Below are 21672 nucleotides of genomic sequence, written 5' to 3' on the forward strand. Positions count from 1 at the left end.
CGTGTGTCCGTCCTTGTGTCCCTGTGTCCCTGTGTCCGTGTGTCTGTCCCTGTGTCTGTGTGTCCGTGTGCCCATCCTTGTGTCCCTGTGTCCGTGTGTCCGTCCCTGTGTCCGTGTGTCCGTCCCTGTGTCCCTGTGTCCCTGTGTCCCTGTGTCCATGTGTCCGTCCCCGTGTCCGTGTGTCCGTGTGTCCGTCCTTGTGTCCCTGTGTCCGTGTGTCCGTCCCCGTGTCCGTGTGTCCGTGTGTCCGTCCTTGTGTCCCTGTGTCCGTGTGTCTGTCCCTGTGTCCGTGTGCCCATCCTTGTGTCCCTGTGTCCGTGTGTCCGTCCCCGTGTCCGTGTGTCCGTGTGTCCGTCCCCGTGTCCCCGTGTCCGTGTGTCCCCCTGTCCCGGCGCACGGTCCGTGTCCATCCCCGTGTCCCTGTCTCCGTTCCCTGCGGGTCCCACCGTCCGTGCGCGCGCGGGCGGGGACCGGCGGGGGGGACCGAAGCGAGGCGTGGCCGTGGGCGTGGCCGTGGGCGTGGCCGTGGGCGTGGCCCGGGCAGGGCCGGGAGCCGCCGGGAGCCGCCGGGAGCCGCCGGAGCCGCCGCCCGCCATGGAGCCCAACAGCCCCCGCAAGATCCAGTTCACGGTGCCGCTGCTGGAGCCGCACCTCGACCCGGAGGCGGCCGAGCAGGTACGGGGGGGGGGGGGACGGGGGACGGGACACACGACTGGGCACCGGGGGGGGTACGGACACCGGGGGAGGGGGGACACACACCGGGGCTGAGCGGCCGGGGGATCGCGGGGGGAGCCGGGGGGGTCCTGCCGGGGAGCGGGGCGGGGGGAGCACCGGGTGGGGCGGGGGGCTGCGGGCACGGGAAGGGCACGGCGAGGGCACGGGCAACGGGGCACGGCCCGGGAGGGGCGGGGGGGGGTCACCGAGCAGCCCCGGGGCGGTGGCGGCACCCCGGGATTTGGGGGGACGGGGTGCGCGGCCGTGGGTGACACGGGCACGGCGTGGGAGGGCACGCCCGGGCGCTGCCAAGTGGGCTCAGTCCCCCCCGTACCGGGGACAACCCCCGGTGTCACCCCCGCCGAGCAGCCCCCTCCCAGCACCCCAAACCCCTCCCGGGGCTGCCGGGCCGGGGTGGCGGTGCCAGGGCCATGCGCTGGCTCAGCGCGACGCCGCGGGGGTGTCCCGGGGCCGGTGTAGGGTTACGGCCCCCCCCCCCCCCCCCCGGGGCCCCCAGGTCCCTCCAGCCCTTGCTCAACCCCTGGAGGGGATCCCAGAATAGCAGCGGGGACGGGGTGGCCCGGCCAGGGGACGTGGCAGGGTTGTCCACAGGCAGTGGGGGACCCGCCCCGGGCAGCCTGACCCCTCTCCCTGCCCACTTCACCCCACTCTGGATGTGCCCCCCAACCCTGGGGGCTGCAGGGGACGAGGAGGGGGGGGGGTCTTGGGAGGACCACCCGGCCACACCATTGCCAGGCGTGGGAAGCTCTGCGGGGGGCTTGAGGATGCTGATGAGGGGTTGGGGGGTTCCAGTTGTGTCCCCCCCCCGCCTCCATCCCCTCCCAGGCTGGGGGTCCCCAGCAGCTGGGTGGCTCCTGGCCAAGGAGCCCCTGCGTGCCAGCGGCGCGGAGGCGAGCGCGGGCCACCTCCCCGGCGAGCATCTCGCTGTCGCTAAATACGGCCACGCACCATCTGGGGCTGCCGCACGGCTCATTTGCAGCGCGGCCCCCCCCCACCCCCCCACCCCCCCCCCAGAGCGAGGACAAGGGGGCTGCAGGATGATGGGCACGAGACCCCCGGCACCCACCTTGGCTGTGGCGAGGAGCAGGGGTGCCTGCATCCCACCTCCCCGTCACAGCCAGGATACGGGGGGGCTCAGGCCCGACCCTGCCCTGGGGAGTCTCCTGCCCATCCCTGCCTCAGTTTCCCCTCCCAGGGGAGTTCAGCCACGTCTCGGCACCCGTCAGAGCCCCGATTTGGTGGCGCTGGGGGTGCGGCAGGGCCTCGACAGCCGTCCCCGTGCGGTGGCAGCAGGTGACGAGGCCGATGTCCCCTCCCTGGGTTTACAGCTCCTCTTTGGGGTGTCCCTGCAGGGGACACCAGATGGGGGTTCCCCTCGTCGGGGGCTCGCGGTGACGGAGGGCTCGGCCACGTCAGCCCCCAGCCAGGCTGCGGCACGGTGTCCCCGTGTCCTGCAGGGTTGTCCCCAAGCCTGGCCAGCCCCACCCTCCAAAGGGACCTTGTCCCCATGGACCTTCTCAGGTCCCCCGTGTCCCCACAGGTCCCGCAGCTCCTTGACCTCCATCTCTGCCAAGAGCATCCGTCTGTCCTGGCGCTCCTGGGTGCCACCCATGGGTGCCGGGCCTGGCCCAGGGCTTTGTCCTGCATCTCTGAGTCCACCCTGAGCAGAGCGTGTCCCCGAAGCTGGGGGGGGGGGGGACAGCCTGGGGGCGTTTGCTCTGTCATGCTGAGAGATGAGCCGGACCCATCCCATTCCCATCCCTAATCCCGTTCTGGTCCCGGATCCCGCTCCCATCCCAGCTCCCCCCCCAAGGCCTGGAGGGAGCACCCCCCCCTCCCCAAGCTGTGCTGCGCCCGCCACGGGCTGCCGGGGCCGGGCTCCTGCCGCTGTCGGCCGTTGCGCTTCTTAATCGATGGTGGAGATTGATCTAAAAATAGCAGCGGCAGGAGAGCACGGCGCCCCGGCCGAGCTGGGGATGGAGGGATGGAGGGAGGGAGGGATGGAGGGATGGAGGGATGGAGGGAGGGATGGATGGAGGGATGGAGGGATGGAGGGATGGAGGGATGGAGGGATGGAGGGAGGGATGGATGGAGGGATGGAGGGATGGAGGGAGGGATGGATGGAGGGAGGGAGGGATGGAGGGATGGAGGGATGGAGGGAGGGATGGAGGGATGGAGGGAGGGATGGATGGAGGGATGGAGGGATGGAGGACCAGAGCATCCCTCCCCGGGGTGTCAGGGCAGGAGTCATCCTGGTCCGGAGCGGGAAGGGGAGCGCACCTCGGGGTGCTCAGCTCCACCTGGGTGACCTTGAGTGGGTGGCACCAGCGTGTCCCCCCGCCACGCCATCCCCACGCCGTGGGGCACAGCCCTGCCCCACACCTGGGGGAGGCTTTGGAGGTGCTGGAGCAGCCCGGGGGTCCATCCCGAGGGGCTGCAGGGCCAGATCCTGCCCTGGAGAGGAGGGGGGTGCCCAGCCCAGCCCAGCCCCATCACTGGGTGTTGGGTGGGGGGGGGATTGGAGCCTGACCCCAGAGCGGGGGGCTCGGCGGTGGGTCCTTGGCGGGAAGAGGGCGATTCCCGGCGATTCCCGGCGATTCCCGGTGATTCCTGGCTCCCTCTAATCTCCGTTTAAAATCCAGATCGCGGGTTTCTATGGCAACGGGGCCGACACGGAGAAGATGCGGGGGGGGGGGGGGCTGGGGGAGGTGGGGAGGGGGCTCCCCCCCCGCCCGCTCACCCGCCTCATCAGCATCTCATTAGCATCTCATTAGGCATCCCGCCTCATTAGGGAATCCTCACTGGGAAATTGGGTTTTTTTTTTTGGGAGCAACTCAGTTAGTGGGTCAGCGGGGAAAGGGGGCGAGGGAGCGGCCGCGGGGCACGGTGTCACCGCTGTCACCGTTGTCACTGCTGTCACCGGCCACGGCGCGGCCACCGAATCCTCCAACAAGGCCACAACCCCCCCCCGAAAGTACCGGGGAAGGGGGGGGGGGACGTGGGGCGGGAGCAGCCCAGGATGCTCCAGGTGACCTTGGGCAAGGACACTGTGCCCGCGGAGGAAGGGCAGGGCCCCGGCGGTGTCACCGCACCGATGTCCCCGAGCGCTTCCCGGGGCTGGGGTATAATTAGCTGCCGGCTGTCGTTAAGGCTGGCCGGGAGATGTTGATTTAAAAAACGTGTGTCCGGCCACGGGAGCCGCTGGGCTCAGCGCCCCGACCGGCGGCCTCCGTCTCCGTGGGGCCACCACCGCCCTGGGCACAAGGACATCGCGGCGGGGGGGGGAATCTCGGTGTTGGCACGATGGGGTTCGGGGTGCAGCCACGGGTCCCGACTCTCTCTTGTCGTCCCCCCCTCCCAGATCCGGAGGCGCCGACCGACTCCTGCCAACCTGGTCCTGAGCAGCGACCAGTCGTCCCCAGGTGGGTCCTTACACGTCACCCCCGTCACCCCGGGCTCCACCCAGGGACCCCCACCCTGCAGGGTGCTCAGGGACCCCCCCCTACATCATGCTCGGGGACCCCCACACATGGTGCTCAGTACCACAGCACGCTGGTCGCAGTGGGACTCATCCTGCAACCTGGCACAGCGGCACCCTGTGCCCCGTGTCCCCCACGCCGGGACCGTCCCTGCGTCCCACCCAGCCCCTGCCCTCCCCGCTCCAGGGTCCAGCCCGGGCTCTCGCTCAGCCCATCCATCTCCAGGGGAAGCAGCTGCCTGTGACACCGCGCTGGGGACACCGGGGACACCGGCACAGGGCCACCCGTGCTGGCACGGGGAGCAAGGGACACCAGCTGTGACATTTAAGAGCTTCTCGGTCACCGACCCAACCCGGCATGTGGCCTTTGGTGACGGGGTCTGACCCGGCTGGCGGTGGTGTCACAGCCTCCCTGTCCCCCACCCCACCCCGGGCTGGGTGGTTTCATCTGTCCCTGCTTCGGGGACACGCCGGTGGCTCGGAGACCCTGTCCCCAAGTGCCACCCCCAGACCCTGAACCCACTCGAGGCAGCGGCTCCGGCTGCGAATAAACCAGCTCCGGGGGGCTGAGCATCATCGGGGGGGGGCAGGATGCCGGGGGGGGGGGGGTGTGGGGGGACAGGGCTGAGCCACCGGCGGCCACCCTCGTTCGTGGGACACGGCAGGGGATGGGATGCTGGTTCCCATGGCAACGCGGGGGGCGATGGCGATGCTGCGGGGGCGGGAGCGCCGGGGGGAGCGGGACCATCCCGACGGCACCCACAGCCACGCCGAGCACCCATGGGTGACGGACAGACCCAGTGGGGCCGGATTCACCTTGGGGGGGGGTGCAGGATGGAGCTCAGCACCCTACACCCACCGCTGACCTCTGGTCCTTCTGCCCCCCCACCACGCTGTTCCCCCCCCCCCCAGAGATCGATGAGGACCGGCTGCCCAACCCCCTGCTGAAGGTGGGTGCTGCCACCATGGGGGGGGTACAGGGGGGTCCCCAGCCCCCCGGGGTGCCCCCCAGCCCCCCGCTCACGCGCCTCCCCCTCCCTCACAGTCGGGTCTGGCCATGTCACCCAGGCAGAGGAAGAAGGTTTCCCGCACCACCCCGACCATGAAAGGTATTGGGGGGGGGGACGGGGACACACACGACACACGGGGGACAGGAGGGGACAGTCCCCGGGTGCCGCAGGGGACATGCGGGTGGGATGTCACCCGCTCAGCTGTGCCCAGCGTGGCCGTGGGGCACGTGGGGTCTGGGCACGGCAAATGCCACCGGAGAGGACGGAAGCAAGCCTGGGTTACACGTCACCGGGAGCGTGGGGACGGTCACCGCTGCTCCCCCCCCCCGCTGCTGCCCCCCCCCCGCCGCCCCGCGTCCCCGTCCCCCCCAGCGCCGCTCCCTGCCTGGCAGAGCTGCAGATGATGGTGGAGCATCACCTGTGCAAGCAGGCGCAGGGCGAGGAAGAAGAGGAGGAGGCGGCCGTCGCCGGCCAGGAACGTGGCCCCGGCCGCTGCCACCACGGTGACACCGAGCACAGCCACAGCCCCGGCGGCACTTGCCCGCTGGCCACGCACGAGGGTGGTCCCGGCCCCGGCGAGTGTGAGTACCCCTCCTCCCTTAACTCTGCCCCGGGAGCCTCCGCGCCCCCCCCGAGCCGGGGAGGGGGGTGGGGGGGGTGGGGTTGGGGTGCTTGGGGGTGCTGGGATGGTTTGTGGGGTGCAGCGAGGGAGGGGGGGGGCCCTGAGCTCATCACCCACCCCACGGCGCCCACAGGGACCCACGGGGACGGGCGGCAAAGCCTGGCCGAGGAGGGCACCCATATAGCACCGAAGGAGGCCAGCGGCAAGGGTGCTGCCGGCAGCCAGTAGGTACGTACTGGGGGTACTGGGGGGGCACTGGGACACTGTACTGGGGCATGGGGGGGGTACTGGGGCACTGGGGGGGTACTGGGACACTGTACTGGGGCATTGGGAGGGTACTGGGACAGTGTACTGGGGCATGGGGGGGGTACTGGGGCACTGGGAGAGCACTGGGACACTGTACTGGGGCATTGGGAGGGTACTGGGGTGCTGGGACACTGTACTGGGGCACTGGGGGGGGGCGTACTGGGCTACTGGGACACTGGGACACTGTACTGGGGCACTGGGAGGGTACTGGGGCACTGGGGCACTGTACTGGGGCACTGGGAGGGCACTGGGACACTGTGCTGGGGCATTGGGGGGGATACTGGGACACTGGGACACTGCGGCACTGTACTGGGGCAGTGGGGGAGTATTGGGGCACTGTACTGGGGCACTGGGAGGGCACTGGGACACTGTACTGGGGCATTGGGGGGGGTACTGGGACACTGGGACACTGGGGCACTGGGAGGGTACTGGGGCGCTGGGGGTTACTGGGACACCGGGGGTGCCCTGGGCACCGTGCCGGGGAAGGGGACGGTGGCACAGGGCGAGGGCGGCGGCGGGGACGTGGCTCTGGCTTTGCTGGGCACAGGGCAGGGATGGGGCCGGAGCCGTGTGTCGTCCCCCCCCCCGCAGTGTCCCCGTCCCCCAGCGTGGCTCCCCCGTCCCCAGGTGCCAGCGGTGACAGGAGCGAGGCCGCGGCGGGGCCGAAGGAGCCGAACGCCGCGTTATTTTTTTTATCTGATCGTTTTCTAAGATTTCAACGGCTGCTTTGGGGCTTCCGGAGGATTTTTTTTATTTTATTTTATTTTTTTTTTTAATTGCCACGGGCAGGTCTGTCCCCCCCCCGGGGGGGGGCTCTGGGGATGATGGCAGGCCGGGATGCCCACCCTGTCCCCTCGCCACCCCCCTGCCCCAGGTCCCCAGGGTGGGTGACGCTGGGGACACCGAGCAGCACCCGTCCAGCACGGCTCGTGCCACCCCCCCCCCCCCGCCCACTGCCAGCCCCGGGGTGTCCCCAGGGCCCCCCGCCCCGGCCACCCCGCTGTCACCGCCCGCCCCAGGCTGGGGGACACGCGGCCTCGCTGCTCCCAAGGACACGAGGGAGCTGCACCCTGCCCGGCACACGCGCGCGCGTGCATGCACACACGGGTTAGCGTGCACGCTTGCACACGCGTGGCGGGGAGGCGTGCACGCGCACGTACCTGGGGGGGAGACCCGGGCATTTGCACACCCCCCTGCACACACACGGGGGGGGGGGTGAGCACACCCACGCACTTTGCACTTGTGAGTCGCATGCACACCCACGTGCGTACACACAGAGCACACGTGCACACACCTGGGCGGGCGTGGGGACCCCCCCCCCCCCGCCTCAGCCGGTATTAAAGGGATCCCTTCTCCCCACCGCCTCCTCTTTGCCTCCGCGCCGGGGGGGGGACGACCGGGACCCCCACTGGGTGCTGCACCCACCTCTGGGCTTCACCCCCCCTGCCCCGGGGGTCCGCTCCAGCTGTGCCACCCCCTCTGCCTCCCCCCTCACCCAGCACCCAGCCGTGGCACAGGACCCCCCCCCCCCGCCCCCAACACCCAGGAGGGACCCAGGGTTGAGCCGGGTGCCCGGGACGAGGGTGCTGGAGGCAGGCTGGCGGTGGTGGCGTACGGTTTTATTAATTGCTCGTTAGCGGCGGCGCTTTGTTTCACATGCGTGGGGTGGGTGGGTGGGCGCGAAGTGGAGCTCTGCCAGCAGTGACCGGGTGGGGACACGACGCGTTACCGCAGGGTAGAAAAGTACAAACACAGACGGGCCGCGTCACCGCGGCGGCTGGCCCACGGACACGGCGGGACGGGGCGGCCTGAGCCGGGATGCCGGAGCGGGAGGATGCCGGAGCAGGAGGATGCCGGAGCGGGAAGATGCTGGAGGCATGTTGGGATGCCAGGGGATGCTCGAGGCACGCCGGGATGCCGCAGGATGCTCCAGGCACGCCGGAACCGGGATGCCAGGGGATGCTCCAGGCACGCCGGGATGCCGCAGGATGCTCCAGGCACGCCGGAGCCGGGATGCCGGAGGCACAGCAGGCCAGAGGAAGCAGCGGGGGGGGGTGTGTGTGTGTGTGTGTGTGTGTGTGTGTGTGTGCACGCTGGAGCTGCAGGATGCTGGAGGCCCGCCGGAGCCAGCGATGCTGGGAGCACCCCGGAGCTGGGGGATGTCGGCACCGAGGGCTGGTGGAACGCGTTGGAGGGCCTGATCCTGCCCTCCCACCACCCCAGCCCCGCACGCGCTGCCCCATCGCCACCTCGCTGCCCCCCCACCCACCCACCCGTGTCTCCCAGCCTCGTCCACGCCGTGTGGGGCAGGACCCCGAGGGGAAGCCCTGAGGTGCCCTTGGGGCCAGCGGAGCCAGGGACAAGCCGCACGGGGACGTGTCCCCGGCCCGGGGTGACGCAGAGACGTGTATCCCGGGACAGGGATGTGCCGGGCGGGATGGGGACGGCGCCGGGGGACATTCGGGGTCACCCAGCGTGGTGTGGCCAGACAGACCCAGCTGGAACAGAGGGGATCGTGGTGGCCCTTGGGGTGACAGCGTACCCCATCCCTCGGTCCCCCGCTGTCCCCAGCACCATCGTCCCCAGCCTCCCTCGAGCACCCGGCGCTCTGGCGGGGCGGGAAGAAGCTTTTTTTAAAAAGCCATAAGGACAAAACCCGGCGGGGGCGGGTGGAGGGGGGAGCCGGGCAGCCGCTGGCGTGGCAGTGAGAGGGTTGGCGTCACCGTCACCCGTGACCCGAGGCCACGCGGCTCGGCGGCCGGTTTGGCACAGGCACCCGGAGCTGGCCGGGCTGGGGGGCTGCCGGGGGTGCCAGCCCCGGGGGCTGCTTTTGGTGTCGGCACGAATCCTTGTGCGGTCCCGGGCGGCTCCTTCCCTGCAAATGGTGCTGAACTCGATGGCGTCGAAGACTTTGGGCGAGACGGCGTCACTCGGCTGGGCGAGGACCTGCCATGGCGGGGCGGGGGGGACACACGACACACACGCAGAGTCAGGGCTGTGCCGGCGATGCCACCAATCCCCCCCCCCCCCCCTCATTTGCCCCCCGCCACGCACCCACCTCGCTCCTCCCGGTGCTATTCCACGTCCCCGTTCTGCCTGTGCCGGCTGGAGGCCGCGGGCGGCTGCTCCTCGCAGGGCGACAGCTCCTCGATGGACGCCTGGTTGGTGATGCCTGCGGCGCGACACGGGGCTGGGGGTCGCTCCGGCCACCCATGGGGGCCAAGACACCCCCCCCCCCAACTTGTCCCCCACCCCACAAGTCTGTCCCCACCCACCCTGTGCTTGGGCCACCTCCCCACCCACGGATGCTCGACACAGACCTGGCCCCGTTGCATCCCCGGGGTGGTCCCCATCCCTTCCCCGGTGGCCGCGGTGGCCTCGGTGGCCGTCACCTACCGCTGGCCGCCCGCTCCTTCCACTTCTGCTTGTTCTCCTGGATGTACTTGGCCCAGGTGGAGCGGAAGCCGGCGAGGTCGGCTTTGATGTCCCCCAGCTCCAGGTGCTCATCCAGGGACGGCTGTCGCCACTGCGAGCTGCGGGGACGGGGACGGCTGGGAACAGGGCAGAGCCACCACCGCCACCTCCCAGGTCCCAAAATAGGTGGGTGCCCCCCCACCCCAAGGCTGAGCTCCACCACCTCCCCGTGGTGGGGATGGGGAAACTGAGGCAGGACGGCACGGCTGACCTGGCCTGCTGGCTGGCCGCCGGGTTGCCCTTGGCCTTGGTGCCGTCCTCCGTGTGGGGCAGCACCATCTTCTCGGCCACGTCGGTCAGCACCGAGAAGGTGGGCTCCACGATGAAGTCGATGAAGCCTGGGTTGGGACAGGGACACGGTGTCGATGGGGACACCCCCTCCTCATGGCAAGGGGGGGAGGCCGGGGGGGGCTGGGGACAGGGTGGGGACAGGGACCCACCCGCCACGTACCGATCTGGGACTGGGCCACCAGCGTGGAGGTGCGGTCGCAGAGGGGCGAGAAGGGCAGCCCCAGCTCGGCCTCCTTGTCCCCCTGGCAAGGCAAGGCAAGGCAGACGTGTCCCCAAGGGGTGGTCCCCATGTCACCCCCCCCCCTCCCGTCCCCGGGGACGCGGGCGCCCTACCTGCCTGAAGAACTCCTCCATGAGGGCTTTGGTCCAGCGGCTGTGCACCGACCACTGCTTGGTGGGGTGGCTGATGTCGGCCGCGTGCAGCAGCAGCGACAGCACCTTGGATTTATCGATCCTGGGGAAGGGACCCCGGCGCTGAGGCTTGTCCCCAAAACCATGTCGTCCGTCCCCCCCCCCCACACACACACCCCCGCCCCGACCTTGGTGGGCACCCGTCCTCACCGCTCCAGCTGCTGCAGGGACGTCTTCATGGACTTCACTTGCTGGAAGTGGCAGGACATGTCGGTGGCCAGGACCATCTCGATGACCAGCGCCCGCAGCTCCCTGCACCCCGGGGAGGGGGAAAACGCCGTCAGGACCCCGCGTCCCGGCTGGGGACAGCCCCGGGGATGGGGACGGGGACCTTACGCAAACTCGTCCTTGGTGAGGTTGACGAAGATGTTCATCTCGTCGTCCTGCATCATGCGGAAGACGGCGCTGATGTGGTGGTTCTCCAGCACCGAGCGGTCGTTGTAGAGGATGGCGCAGTCCGACCTGGGGGTGGGGGGACGGGGACGGTGGGGTCCCGGCGTGGCGGGGGGCAGACTGAGCCCCCCCCCCCCGAGAAAGCGTTGTCCCCAGGGTGCCAGCACATCTGTGTCCTGGCCATAACGTGACCCTGGGTGTCCCCAAAATACCACTCAGTCCTTTCCGTGCCCCACAGTGTCCCCCGTGTCCCCATAACAGAACCCCAGCCCTGCCTGCTCTGCCCACGCCGTGCCGTGCCACCCGTGCCGTGCCACGCACGCCGTGTCACCCGTGCCGTGCCACCCGTGCCGTGCCACGCGCGCCGTGTCACCCGCCCTCACTTGGTCTGGATGTGGAAGCTGTTGGTGGTGCCCGTGTGCTCGTAGTCGTGGATGGCGGCAGCGAAGATGATGGCCAGGACCTCGATCTCCGTCAGGTAGTGCTGGGGGGACGCAGGTGTCAGGGGGAACGGGGACGGGCACCACCCCGCGAATGGGTGTGTGTTTGCACGACTGCGTGTGACGACACACGCGTACGGCCGCACGCGCCCGTCACGGCCACGTGTGTGAACACGCCGCGAGCGTGCACGTGCTCGTGTGACGAGCGTGACAGCCGTGCGGTGACGACAGAGCGCACGTGTGCCCACCCGACTCCCCTCAAGCTGGGGGGTCACCCCGTCCCCCATCATCCTGGCCATGTTTCCATGGCGACAGCGCAGTCGCTAGGTGGCGCCGTCTCCGTGGCAACAAGCATCACCTGGACCAGCCGCATCGGCGCCGGGCACCGGACGAGGGCCCAGACACGGCCTGGGACCCCCACGCGACACCCCTCACCCACGTGGGACCCCCGTGGGACCCCCCCCGCCCCCCCGTACCAACATGCCAGTGCGGAGCAAGAAGCAATGGACGGTCTGGGTGACGTCGGCGGCGTGGACCTGGTTGTGGTAGGGGTTCCGGTACTTCCCGTAGCCGGTCTCCAACGCGTCCAGCAGCGTCGTCAGGAAGACAGCGGGGATCTGCGGCACGGGCACACGCGCTCGCGGATGCACTCGCGCGTGCAAAGCCGCCGGCGCGTGCCAGGCGCCCAGCCCCGGGAGCACCCACGGGTGGGTGCAGGAACCTTCAAGGTGTACCTTGAAGCGGCTGTTGAGGTTGTGTCGGGTGAAGAGCTCGAAGACGATGGTCCTCAGGGAGTGATCGTCCGTCACCCGGTTCAGCGCGAAGACGTCGAAGCACCACAGGTCGAGGCTCTGGGGGTTGGGGGGGAGGCGGGGGCACTACCCCAGTGCCGGGACAAACCCGATGCCCGGTGACACCCAGCCATGCCCAACCGTGCCGGGCAACCCCGGCGATGCCCACGGAGAAGCCCCGGGATGCCCGGGGACGGTGAGCCATGCCCAGGGATGACCAGCCATGCCCCGTGGAGCCGTGCCGTGCCCGGCAATGCCCACCGATGCCCGGCACCGCTGGGTGCCGCCTCCCCCAGCTATCCCAGAGCCAGCGGTGCGGGCGGGGGGGGGACACCGTGCCCAAGCGCTGTCAGGCCGGGGCAGTACCCCTTGGTGGGGGAAGGATTGGGGTGCCCCCTGCACCCCACGGTACCTTCAGGCAGTTCAGGACGGAGGTGGAGTAGCTGGGCCCCACGGCCGTGTACGTCCGGCGAAACATCCTGCAAGGGGGGGGGAGTGGGGGGAGTCAGGGCTGATGTGGGTGCTGGGGACAGAGCTGGGTGCTGGGAGACAGCCGTGGGTGCTGGGGACAGAGCTGGGTGCTGGGAGACAGCCCTGGGTGCTGGGGGAGCCGCCTGGGTGCTGGGGGACAAACCCCAGGGGCAAGAGACAGACCTGGGCGCTCAGGGACTCAGCTGGGTGCTGGGGACAGACCTGGGTGCTGGGGACAGAGCCCCTGGGTGCTGGGGGAGCCACCTGGGTGCTGGGGAACAAACCCCGGGGGCAAGAGACAGATGTGGGCGCTTGGGGACTCAGCTGGGTGCTGGGGACAGACCTGGGTGCTGGGGGAGAGCCCCTGGGTGCTGGGGACAGACCTGGGTGCTGGGGGGAGAGCCCCTGGGTGCTGGGGGAGCCACCTGGGTGCTGAGGACAGCCCTGGGTGCTGGGGGGAGAGCCCCTGGGTGCTGGGGGAGCCACCTGGGTGCTGAGGACAGCCCTGGGTGCTGGGGGAAGAGCCCCTGGGTGCTGAGGACAGCCCTAGGTGCTGGGAACCCACCTGGGTGCCAGGCACAGCCCCCGGGTGCCACGGGACAGCCCCAACCCACCAGGGACCACCATCTCCATCCCAGCCATTCCCCCCTTGGTCCCCGTCCCCCCCCCAATTCACCCAGGGGGGAGTCACGGGGTGGGGGGTGGGGGGGGGGGGTGGGCTACGCCACCCAGCACCCACCTCTCCACGAAGATACCGGCCTGGACGGCGTGAACAATGCTGCGAAACTTGGGCTTCTCCTCCGCCCGCCGCCCCTTGGCCCGTGCCTGCTGGGTGAAGGTGGCCGCCAGCCAGTCCCGCACCTCCGACGGCACGGCCGCGTCCGAGCCCATCTCCCGCAACTCGTCCTCCGTGTCCAGCATCTGCCTGCGGGGAAGGGCGGTGGGGCCGGACGGAAACGGAGATGGAGGATGGCGTTGGGGTGGGCATCACCTCCTCGCCCCGTGTCGTGTCCCCCCCCCCCGCCGCCTCCCCACGTCCCCCTGCCACCCCGCCGCTCCCGCCCGCACCTCGTCTCGTCGATGTAGACGGCCTCCAGCAGCGAGGCGGCGTATTCCAGGTTCCTCTTCAGCTCCTCCACGTTCACCTCGCCCGTCTCCAGCTGCTTCACCATGTAACGCAGCCTGCGGGCAGCGCGTTACCGGGGACCCCCCCCCCGCCCCGCCACGATGGGGGGGGGGGGGTCCCCCCGCTTGCCCTGCGGATGGATGTGCCCGCGCGCCGGGGCGGTGCGGGGTGGTGGGCGCCTGCCCAAGGGACCCCCCGGAGAGATGGTGGCAGCGAGGGGAGGGTCGAGGTGGGAGCAAGGTCGTGGCGTGGCGCAGCCTGCACCCAGCACCCTGCACGCAGAGCTCATCCTGCACCCCGTACCCTGCACCCAGCACCCTGCACGCAGAGCTCATCCTGCACCCCATACCCTGCACCCAGCACCCTGCACCCAGAGCTCATCCTGCACCCCGTACCCTGCACCCCGCACCCAGAGCTCATCCTGCACCCGGTAGCCAGCACCCTGCACCCAGAGCTCATCCTGCACCCAGTACCCTGCACCCAGCACCCTGCATGCAGAGCTCATCCTGCACCCTGCACCCAGCACCCAGCACCCTGCACGCAGAGCTCATCCTGCACTCAGTACCCAGCACCCTGCAGGCAGCACCCAGAGCTCATCCTGCACCCAGCACCCTGCACCCAACACTCTGCACCCAGAGCTCACCTTGCACCCAAAATCCTTCAGCCTGCACCTACACAGCACCCAGAGTTCATCCTGCACCCAGCACCCAGAGCTCAGCACTCAGCACTGGGGAGGGGGCACCCTCCCCGTGGGAGCTGGGCAGGGGGACGGCAGGGGGGAGGGCAGGGGGTGGCAGATGTCCCTCCCCACACTGGAGAAGCCCAAAAGGTCACAGGGTCCCCCCCGGCACCCCGAGCTCGGGGGTCACCCCAGCCCAGAGGGTGGCTGTCCCCACCGTGTCGCGCTCCCCACCCTGCGCAGGGCCCTGGGTGACACCAGGGACAAAGTCCCCGACAGCCCGCGGGGTCAGCGGGGCCATGGCGGCAGCTGGGACGTCCCTGGGGACAGGGACAAACCCAGAAGGGGGGGGGGGGGTCACAGCACACCCTGGGAACCCAGAGCGGGGTCAGGGTGCTCAGCACCCCTCCCCACCCTGCCGTGCCTCAGTTTCCCCACCCCTCCCGGAAACGTCCCCCGCGCTGGGTGCCGGGGGGTCCCCAGGGACTCACCGCAGGATGGGACCCCGCAGGTGGGCCCTGCGCAGCGTCACCAGCTCTGCCATGGCGGGGGGGGGGGACAGCGGCACCCACGGGTGGCCCCAGCAGCGTGGGGACGTGGGGACAGGAGAGCAGCGTGGCCGCCCTTCCCCCGCCAGCTTGCGACACCCACACGGGACACGGGGGGGGGGGGGGGGGGTGGCGGGGGGGTGGCACGGGGACACGGGGACACGGCAGCGTCCTGGCAGGGGGGACCAGCCCTGGCAGGGAGAGCACCCGGGTCTGTGCACACGGCAAGCGTGTACACACGTGTGCACGCACACGTGCCGGCCTGAACGCGCACTTACAGTGCGTGTGCACACGTGCATGCATATATGCACACCCAAATACACACGCACGAGGTGTGTGCACACGGGCACGCACGTGTGCACATGTACGCACCCCCCTCGCCCAAGAACGCACACACGTGCGTGCAAACGTGCGAACCACACGCGCACACCTATGCTGCGCGCGCGCGGCACAGCCGCACCACATGTGCCCACACCTGCAAATACCCACCCACTTGCACGCTTGCACACGTGTGCACGCCTCTCCACCCACACCCACGCACAGCACGCACGTGCGCTCTCTCTCTCCAGCCCCCGCCCCGGGCAAGCCCTCCTCGTCTGACACACGCCTGAACACGCGTGTGCCTGCAGCCGGCCGGCCCCCGGCCATCTGTCTGTGTGTCCGTGTGTCTGTCATGACGGGGGGCGCGGAGGCGGGGGGGGGGAAGCGGGGGGGGGAATCCCATCTGGCCGCCCGGGGAAGCGCCGCCCCCGCAGCCATGTCTCCCGCTGCAGCCGCCTTGCTCGCACGCCGGCTGGCACGGGCTGGCAGGAGGTGACACGGGCTGGCACGGGGTGACACAGGGTGACACGGCCCCCTCCCAGGGTTCCGTCAGGTCCCCCCCGGGGCTGGAGGGAGGGATGGGGTGGGGACAGGTTCGATGCCAGTCGCTGGTGGGACAATGGTCCCTGTCCTGGTCTGGCTCAGCGCTCTGGCCACCCTGTCCCCGCCTGGAGGCCTCGCTGTCACTGCCACCGGCACCCAGCGGGTCCCCGTCGGTACCCACGGGTCCCCATCACTGCCACTGGCACCCAGCGAGTCCCTGTCGGTACCCACGGGTCCCCATCACTGCCACTCAGCACCCACTGTGTCCCCATCACTGCCACTGGCACCCAGCAAGTCCCCGTCGGTACCCACGGGTCCCCATCACTGCCACTGGCACCCAGCGAGTCCCCGTCGGTACCCACGGGTCCCCATCACTGCCACCAGCACCCAATGGGTCCCCATCACTGCCACCGGCACCCACCAGGTCCCTGTCGGTACCCACGGGTCCCCATCACTGCCCACTCAGCACCCGCTGGGTCCCCACCACCTGGACACACGGTCCCCAAGGACAGTGACGCCTGTCCCCACTGCCAGCAGGTCCCTGTGACGCTGCCGGCCCTGCCCGCGGCTCGGGGGGCACTTCAGGACGGGGACACGTGGTGACAGTCCCGTGGGACGGGGACACGCGGCCCCCCCTGGGCAGAGGCCAACCCTCCCCCCCGTGCCGCTCCCACGGGGTGGGACGTGTCCCCGTGCCCCCCGTGGTGGGGACGTCACCCCGCTCACAGCCCTGAGCGAAAACCCCGGGGGAGCGAGGCGGCGGCGGCGGCTTCCGGACGGCTGCTCCGGCAGCCCTGCGCCTCGTTAGCACTAACGAGACGCTGGCAGCGGGTGTGCAGGGTGCGCGAGACCTGTGCACGCTCGTGCAAGGCTGCGCGAGGTCACGCATGCTCGTGCGAAGCTACATGAAGTCCCACGCGCTTGTGCAACACCGCGCGGGTCTGTGCACGGCCGCGCGGGTGACGTGTGGCCGTGCGCGTCCCCGCCAGCCCAGTCCCTTGGGGAAACTGAGGCACGGCACAGGGTCACGGGGACGGTCCCAAGCGGGGTCGCGGGGTCACGGGGTCCCCACCACGCTCCTGGGGACCAACCCCAAAACCCGACGGTCACCGGCTGGGAGGAGACACCCGTGTCCCCTGTCCCCCAACGCTGGGGACAGCCGCAGCGGCTCCAAACCCCAGGGGAAGGACGTGGCCGGCAGTGACCGCGGAGATGCTGGCGCTTGTCCCCGATCGCAGGGACGGTCCCCAGGAGGGGACAGTGCCGTGACCCCGCCGGGACCGGCACCAGCGCCGGGAACGCCGAGGCCAGCGGGGCCGTGGGACCGCGTGGGGACGGGGCTCCTGGTGGAACCCTGAGTGGGGGGGGGGGGGTGGGCACGGACAGGGGGACCCCCCCATCACCCCGCCGGCAGGGGACAAAGCCACCGGGTCACCGCAGCTTGGGGACACGGGGCGCTGGCAGCGGGGAGGGTGAGGAGGGCTGGCGAGGGCCGGCATCCGCCCCGGCTCCCGTGGGATTTCTGCCGGCTGATGATTGCAATTTGTTTTAATTAGCGGCCGCCGCCCCACGCCGGGGGACCCACAGCGCAGCCGGGCTGGCGCCCCGAAAGCGTCCTCGGGTCCCCCACAGGGTCGTCCCCCCCCCCTCCACGTCCCACAGGGGTCCTCGCGCTCCCCCCACCCCTCCGCGCACCTAACGACCTCCCAACCCTCGTTAGCGTCACCCCGGCCTGGCCGCGCAACGGGCGGCAACCTGTGCACACGTGTGTGCGCGCGGGTGGGTGCCGGAGACCCCTCGCGTGCCAGCGCACGCGTGCGGGTGAGCGTGCAAATGGATAGGCAAGCCCACCTGTGTGTGTACGTCCGCACACGTGTGTGCAAGCGTACGTGCGGCTCTTGCACGACTGCAAACCGGAGCGCGCTCGAACGAGCGCAGGTCCGTCGCAAACGTGCAAGGGCACACGCAGCTGTTGCACACCCACACCTCACCCCTGGCACAGCAACCGGACCCCGGGTGGGTGGGGGCCACCGCGTCCCCCCCGTCAAGGTGACGGTGATGGCTGCCAGCGAGCGAGGGAGGGGGACTGGGGGGGGGGGGGACAGGGACGGACCGGGGGGGGCCCGGGGGGGGCGGCCAGACGTCACGTTCAAAGGCAGCGCGAAGCTCCCGCACCCAGCGGGCTGCCAGGGAATGTGACCTTGGGGAAGGCGGCTGTCACCTTCCCACGCACGGCCACCCATCCCCGCGGACACCCACCCTCCGGGCCCCCTACCCTTGGTGGCACGGCCACGGGGGACCCCTGTGTCACTCGCTCGGTGCCGGGACCCCCCCGAGCGCAGCCCGGGGACGAGGGACGGCCACCGCCCGGCGGTGGGAGCAGGGGGTCAGGCTGCGTCACGCTGCCGGGTGGGTGCCACCCGTGCCCACGGTCCCCACGGGCTGCCTGTCACCACCCACGGCCCCCCGCTGCTGCCAGCGCCCCCCCGTGCCACCCCTTGCCACGTCCCAGGCCTGCCGTGGGGATGACGGTGCTTGCAGAGCCACTGGCACCCTGCGCCCCCCCCGAGTGGCACCAGTGTCCCCAGGGCCACCCCGTGCCAGGGAGGGGTGCAGAGTCTGCCTGGGGGTGCAGCTGGGGACCCCCCCCCGGGACTGACACCGCAGCCCCACATGCACCCACGGGTGCCGTTGCCCCTCCAGCACCCACAGGGTGCCCCGTCCTGGCTGATCCCCACCCTGGGGACCTGCCACCGGTCCCCAACACCCCGGGAGGGGGGGGCGCAGATCCTGCCACCTCGCTGCTCCCCGCTCCGTCACCCGGCTGGGAGCTGGGCACCGTCCCCAGGTCGGGGGGCCCGCTGCCGCCTCGGTGCTGGCAGGGGGGGACTGGGGGGTGCAGGCAGGGTGCAGGCAGGGCGCAGGCAGGGACCCCCGGATCCCCCACCCCCTGCAGCGGGGGCGGCAGCCAGTGATTTGAGAGAGGGGGTGGCGGGCGGGGGGAGCGGGAGCGCGGCACAGCCCACGCATTCGCACACCTGCGCGTGCACACGCTCCCCAGGGCACGCTCAGGTGTGATCCGGCACGCGGGTGTGCACACGCGCTCCCGCGCGTGCTCGCCTGCTCCCGTGTGTGCACGCGCGTAGGCGCCCCTGCTCCCACCCGCGCACGCCCAGGTGTGCTCACGCGCATCCCTGCACGTGCGTGTGCATGCTCCCACCCGGTGCTTGCACATCTACAGCAACGTACGCAGACGGTTGCACACTCAGGCTTGCACACGCACCCTGAGAGCTCTGGTACCAATGTTTCATGCCCTGGCTGAGTCCTGCCCTGGCCTTGGGCTCGTGTGAAACACGCTCAGCAGCTCGGCTCGCCCGCAAGCGTGCAACACAGGCACCTGGATCCCGTCCTTGTCCTCATGTTCCCCCGGCACACCGGCACCGTGCACACCTCGTGCACAAGCGTGCCTTCGCCAGCCGCCACATGCGGGTCAGCCCTGCGCACGTGTGCACACGCAGCAGTGCGTGCCCCTTGCACGCCCACGCCTGCGCCCGCCGCACGAGGACCCGCATGAGCGCACGTGCCAGAGGTTCGCGAGGGGGGACGCGCACACGTGAGCCCACGCGTGAGCACAGCTGCACACAGGTGAGGGGGTGGCACCCTCGGGGCCACCGAGGGCCCCCCGGCGAGGAGGGGGGTGCAGGGTGGCACCCTTGGGTGTCAGAGGGTGTCACCCCTCCACGGGGCTGGCCGGCACCCTGGCACCCGCTCTGCCCCCCCAGAATTGGGGGCACCTCAGCCCCCTGCCCAACCCACGGTGCCACCGGGGGCGAGGGGTGTTGGGGGCTGCGCCGGGGGGCCCCCACCCAGCACCCCAAGAGCTGCCCCATCAGACTCACCCCAAGGTTATGGGTGCCCCCAGCCCAAGGGGGTCCCCGCACCCCTACCTCAAGGGGGTGCAGGGGGGTCCCAAGGGTGACTGGGGGGTCCTGCATGGGGGTGCGGGGGGCAGCATGTGGATGGGATGGGGTGGGGGACACTTGGGGGGTCCCCAGGGGCAGCTGAAGGTCCCAGGGGGTCCTGCCTGGAGTTGGGGGGGGGGGGGCACAGGGTTGGGGGCACCAGGGACGGTAGGGGGGGGTCCCCAAAGAGGGGGGATCAGGGCTTTTGTGGGGTGCGACGCTCAGGCGGGCTCAGGAGTCCTGAGTTGGGGGTCCCGGTTTGGGGGTGGAAGGTCCAGCCTGGGGGTCCCGGTTTGGGGGCGGGGGGGGGGTGGGTGAAGGGGGGGGGTGTCACTCACAGCGCTCGGAGCTTGACCCAGATCTTCTTGCTGGGGGCGGACTTGATCTCCAGCGGGGACGGGCAGCCGCCGGCCGGGTCCAGCGCCTCACGCTCCAGCCCCGGGAGGCTCCGCGGCGGCTCCATGGCCCCTGCGGCGGCGGGGACGCGCCCTCAGCCCCCGCGGCCGGTCCCGGGGCCCGGCGGGCCGCAACCGAACAGCCGCCGGTACCGCCCGACAGCCCCGGCAACGGCCTCCGGCCCCCCACCCCCTAAACCCCCCCCCCCCCAACCCCCCCCTTTTCCTCCGCCCGGTACCCGGCGGCTGCGCAGGCAGCACCGGCCCGGGCGGCGGAGCTAAGATGGCATCCCGGGCACCGGGGGTGGGAGCACCGGGATGGGGAGAACCGGGGATGGGGGGCACCGGGAGAGGAGCACCGGGGATGGGGGGCACCGGGGATGGGGGGCACCGGCGTGCGGCGAAGGCGGGGGGGGGGGGACACACCGGGGATGCTGCGCGCTCCTACCCGGGGATGCTCGGCCGGGAAGCGCCGGTGCTGCCGGTACTGCCGTGCTCCGGTGCAGCCGGTGCCGCCGTACCCTGGTACCGCCGGTACTGCCGTGCCCCGGTACCGCCGTGCCCCGGTCCTCCCGCTGCTGCCGGTTCTGCCTCCGCCGACCGGGGTTCGCCGCAACTTTCCCCGAGCCGGCACCGGCGGGAGGGCGGGGAGAGGCGGGGGGAGCCGGGGGCGGGGGCCGGGAACCGGGAACCGCCCAGCCCCGCTCAGCCCCGGCACTGGGGGGGGTGGGGGGGGGCGGCTGCCCCGGGACCCCCGGGGGGGCGATGGGGGGGGGAGGGACATGCCCCGGGCCCCCCCATGGAGAGGGAGGTGTGCAGGGTCAGATAGGGGCTGGGGGGGGGGACACCCCCGGACCCCTGGGTGCTATGGGGGGGACCCCAAGACACCTGTGGAGCTGAGGGGGTGCAGGTGCCCCAAGACCCCCCATGGGTCCTGGGGGAGACCCCAGCCCGGTGCCCCCCTCGGCGGGGCCGTGGCCTCCCGTGTGCCGCACGGGGGGGGCTGCTCCGAGCGGCGGGTTGGGCCGGGGAGGGGGGGAAACGGTGACACCACCCCCCCCCCCAGCTCCCCCAGCCTCGCTCCCTGCTGAGACCTGCCCCGTTCATCACACCTCACCGAGGACAGTGACACGCACACCGGGGACTGTCCCCTCCCGCCAGCCACGGCGCAGCAGCAGCCCCCGAATTATTGTAGGACCTACACAAACCCAGGGGGCTGCTGGGCCTCTCGCCTGTTATGGCATCGTCCCCCTGGGCTGGGGGGCACGAGGGGGGTCAGGAGCAGCCCGAACTCGGGGGGGACCTCGTCCCGTGGGCTCACGGACACCCCACGGCCTGCCCCACGGCCCCCTGCACCCCCTGCCCTGCACACACTTTGTCCCCCACCCTGTGGCCCCCCCATCCCGTCCGTGTCCCATCAGGAAACCTCAGGGTGCCGCGGCTGAAGCCGAGGGCCTGGGGGGCTCCGGGCACACACCGGGGGGGGGTATTGGGGTCCCAGAGCCCCGGGTGGGTCCCAGCAAGTCAAGGGGGGCACGGCAGCACCCGCGCCGCCTCCCGCGGCACGCGCTGAGCCGCAGCCCCCAGGGAATATTAATAAGCCCTTATGTAACGCCGTAGGTGTGCGCAGCACCCACCGCCGCACCGGCATCGGGGGGCCAGGTGGGCCCCCCCCT

The 21672-nt window shown here is 71.1% G+C and overlaps 2 protein-coding genes across 3 annotated transcripts; one reads left to right on the forward strand and one right to left on the reverse strand.

Moving 5' to 3' along the window:
* Nucleotides 1-522: 522 nt before the first annotated feature.
* On the forward strand, nt 523-7506 carry PPP1R1A (protein phosphatase 1 regulatory inhibitor subunit 1A). Its single transcript, XM_054807071.1, has 7 exons — nt 523-675; nt 4097-4157; nt 5126-5163; nt 5259-5322; nt 5616-5804; nt 5979-6073; nt 6779-7506. The coding sequence occupies exons 1-6, from the start codon at nt 595-597 to the stop codon at nt 6071-6073; spliced, it is 528 nt and encodes a 175-aa protein (XP_054663046.1). The 5' UTR covers nt 523-594; the 3' UTR covers nt 6779-7506.
* A 243-nt stretch (nt 7507-7749) lies between these two features.
* PDE1B (phosphodiesterase 1B) lies at nt 7750-20631 on the reverse strand. 2 transcript variants are annotated; one of them, XM_054807250.1, is made up of 16 exons: nt 20445-20631; nt 19940-20069; nt 13491-13604; nt 13162-13347; nt 12364-12430; nt 11895-12011; nt 11637-11777; nt 11104-11204; nt 10664-10789; nt 10478-10579; nt 10250-10370; nt 10077-10158; nt 9837-9963; nt 9548-9684; nt 9210-9323; nt 7750-9097 (listed from the first exon to the last, which is right to left on the reverse strand). In XM_054807250.1, the coding sequence occupies exons 2-15, from the start codon at nt 20062-20064 to the stop codon at nt 9226-9228; spliced, it is 1644 nt and encodes a 547-aa protein (XP_054663225.1). In that variant the 5' UTR covers nt 20065-20069; nt 20445-20631; the 3' UTR covers nt 7750-9097; nt 9210-9225. The 2 variants fall into 2 exon arrangements, 1 of the variants encoding a protein (XP_054663225.1); XR_008574435.1 differs by lacking the exons at nt 7750-9097; nt 9210-9323; nt 20445-20631 and having other exon boundaries at nt 10066-10158; nt 19940-20218.
* Nucleotides 20632-21672: the final 1041 nt, after the last annotated feature.

Source organism: Grus americana, chromosome 31, assembly GCF_028858705.1.
Source record: "Grus americana isolate bGruAme1 chromosome 31, bGruAme1.mat, whole genome shotgun sequence".
Classification (NCBI taxonomy): domain Eukaryota; kingdom Metazoa; phylum Chordata; class Aves; order Gruiformes; family Gruidae; genus Grus; species Grus americana.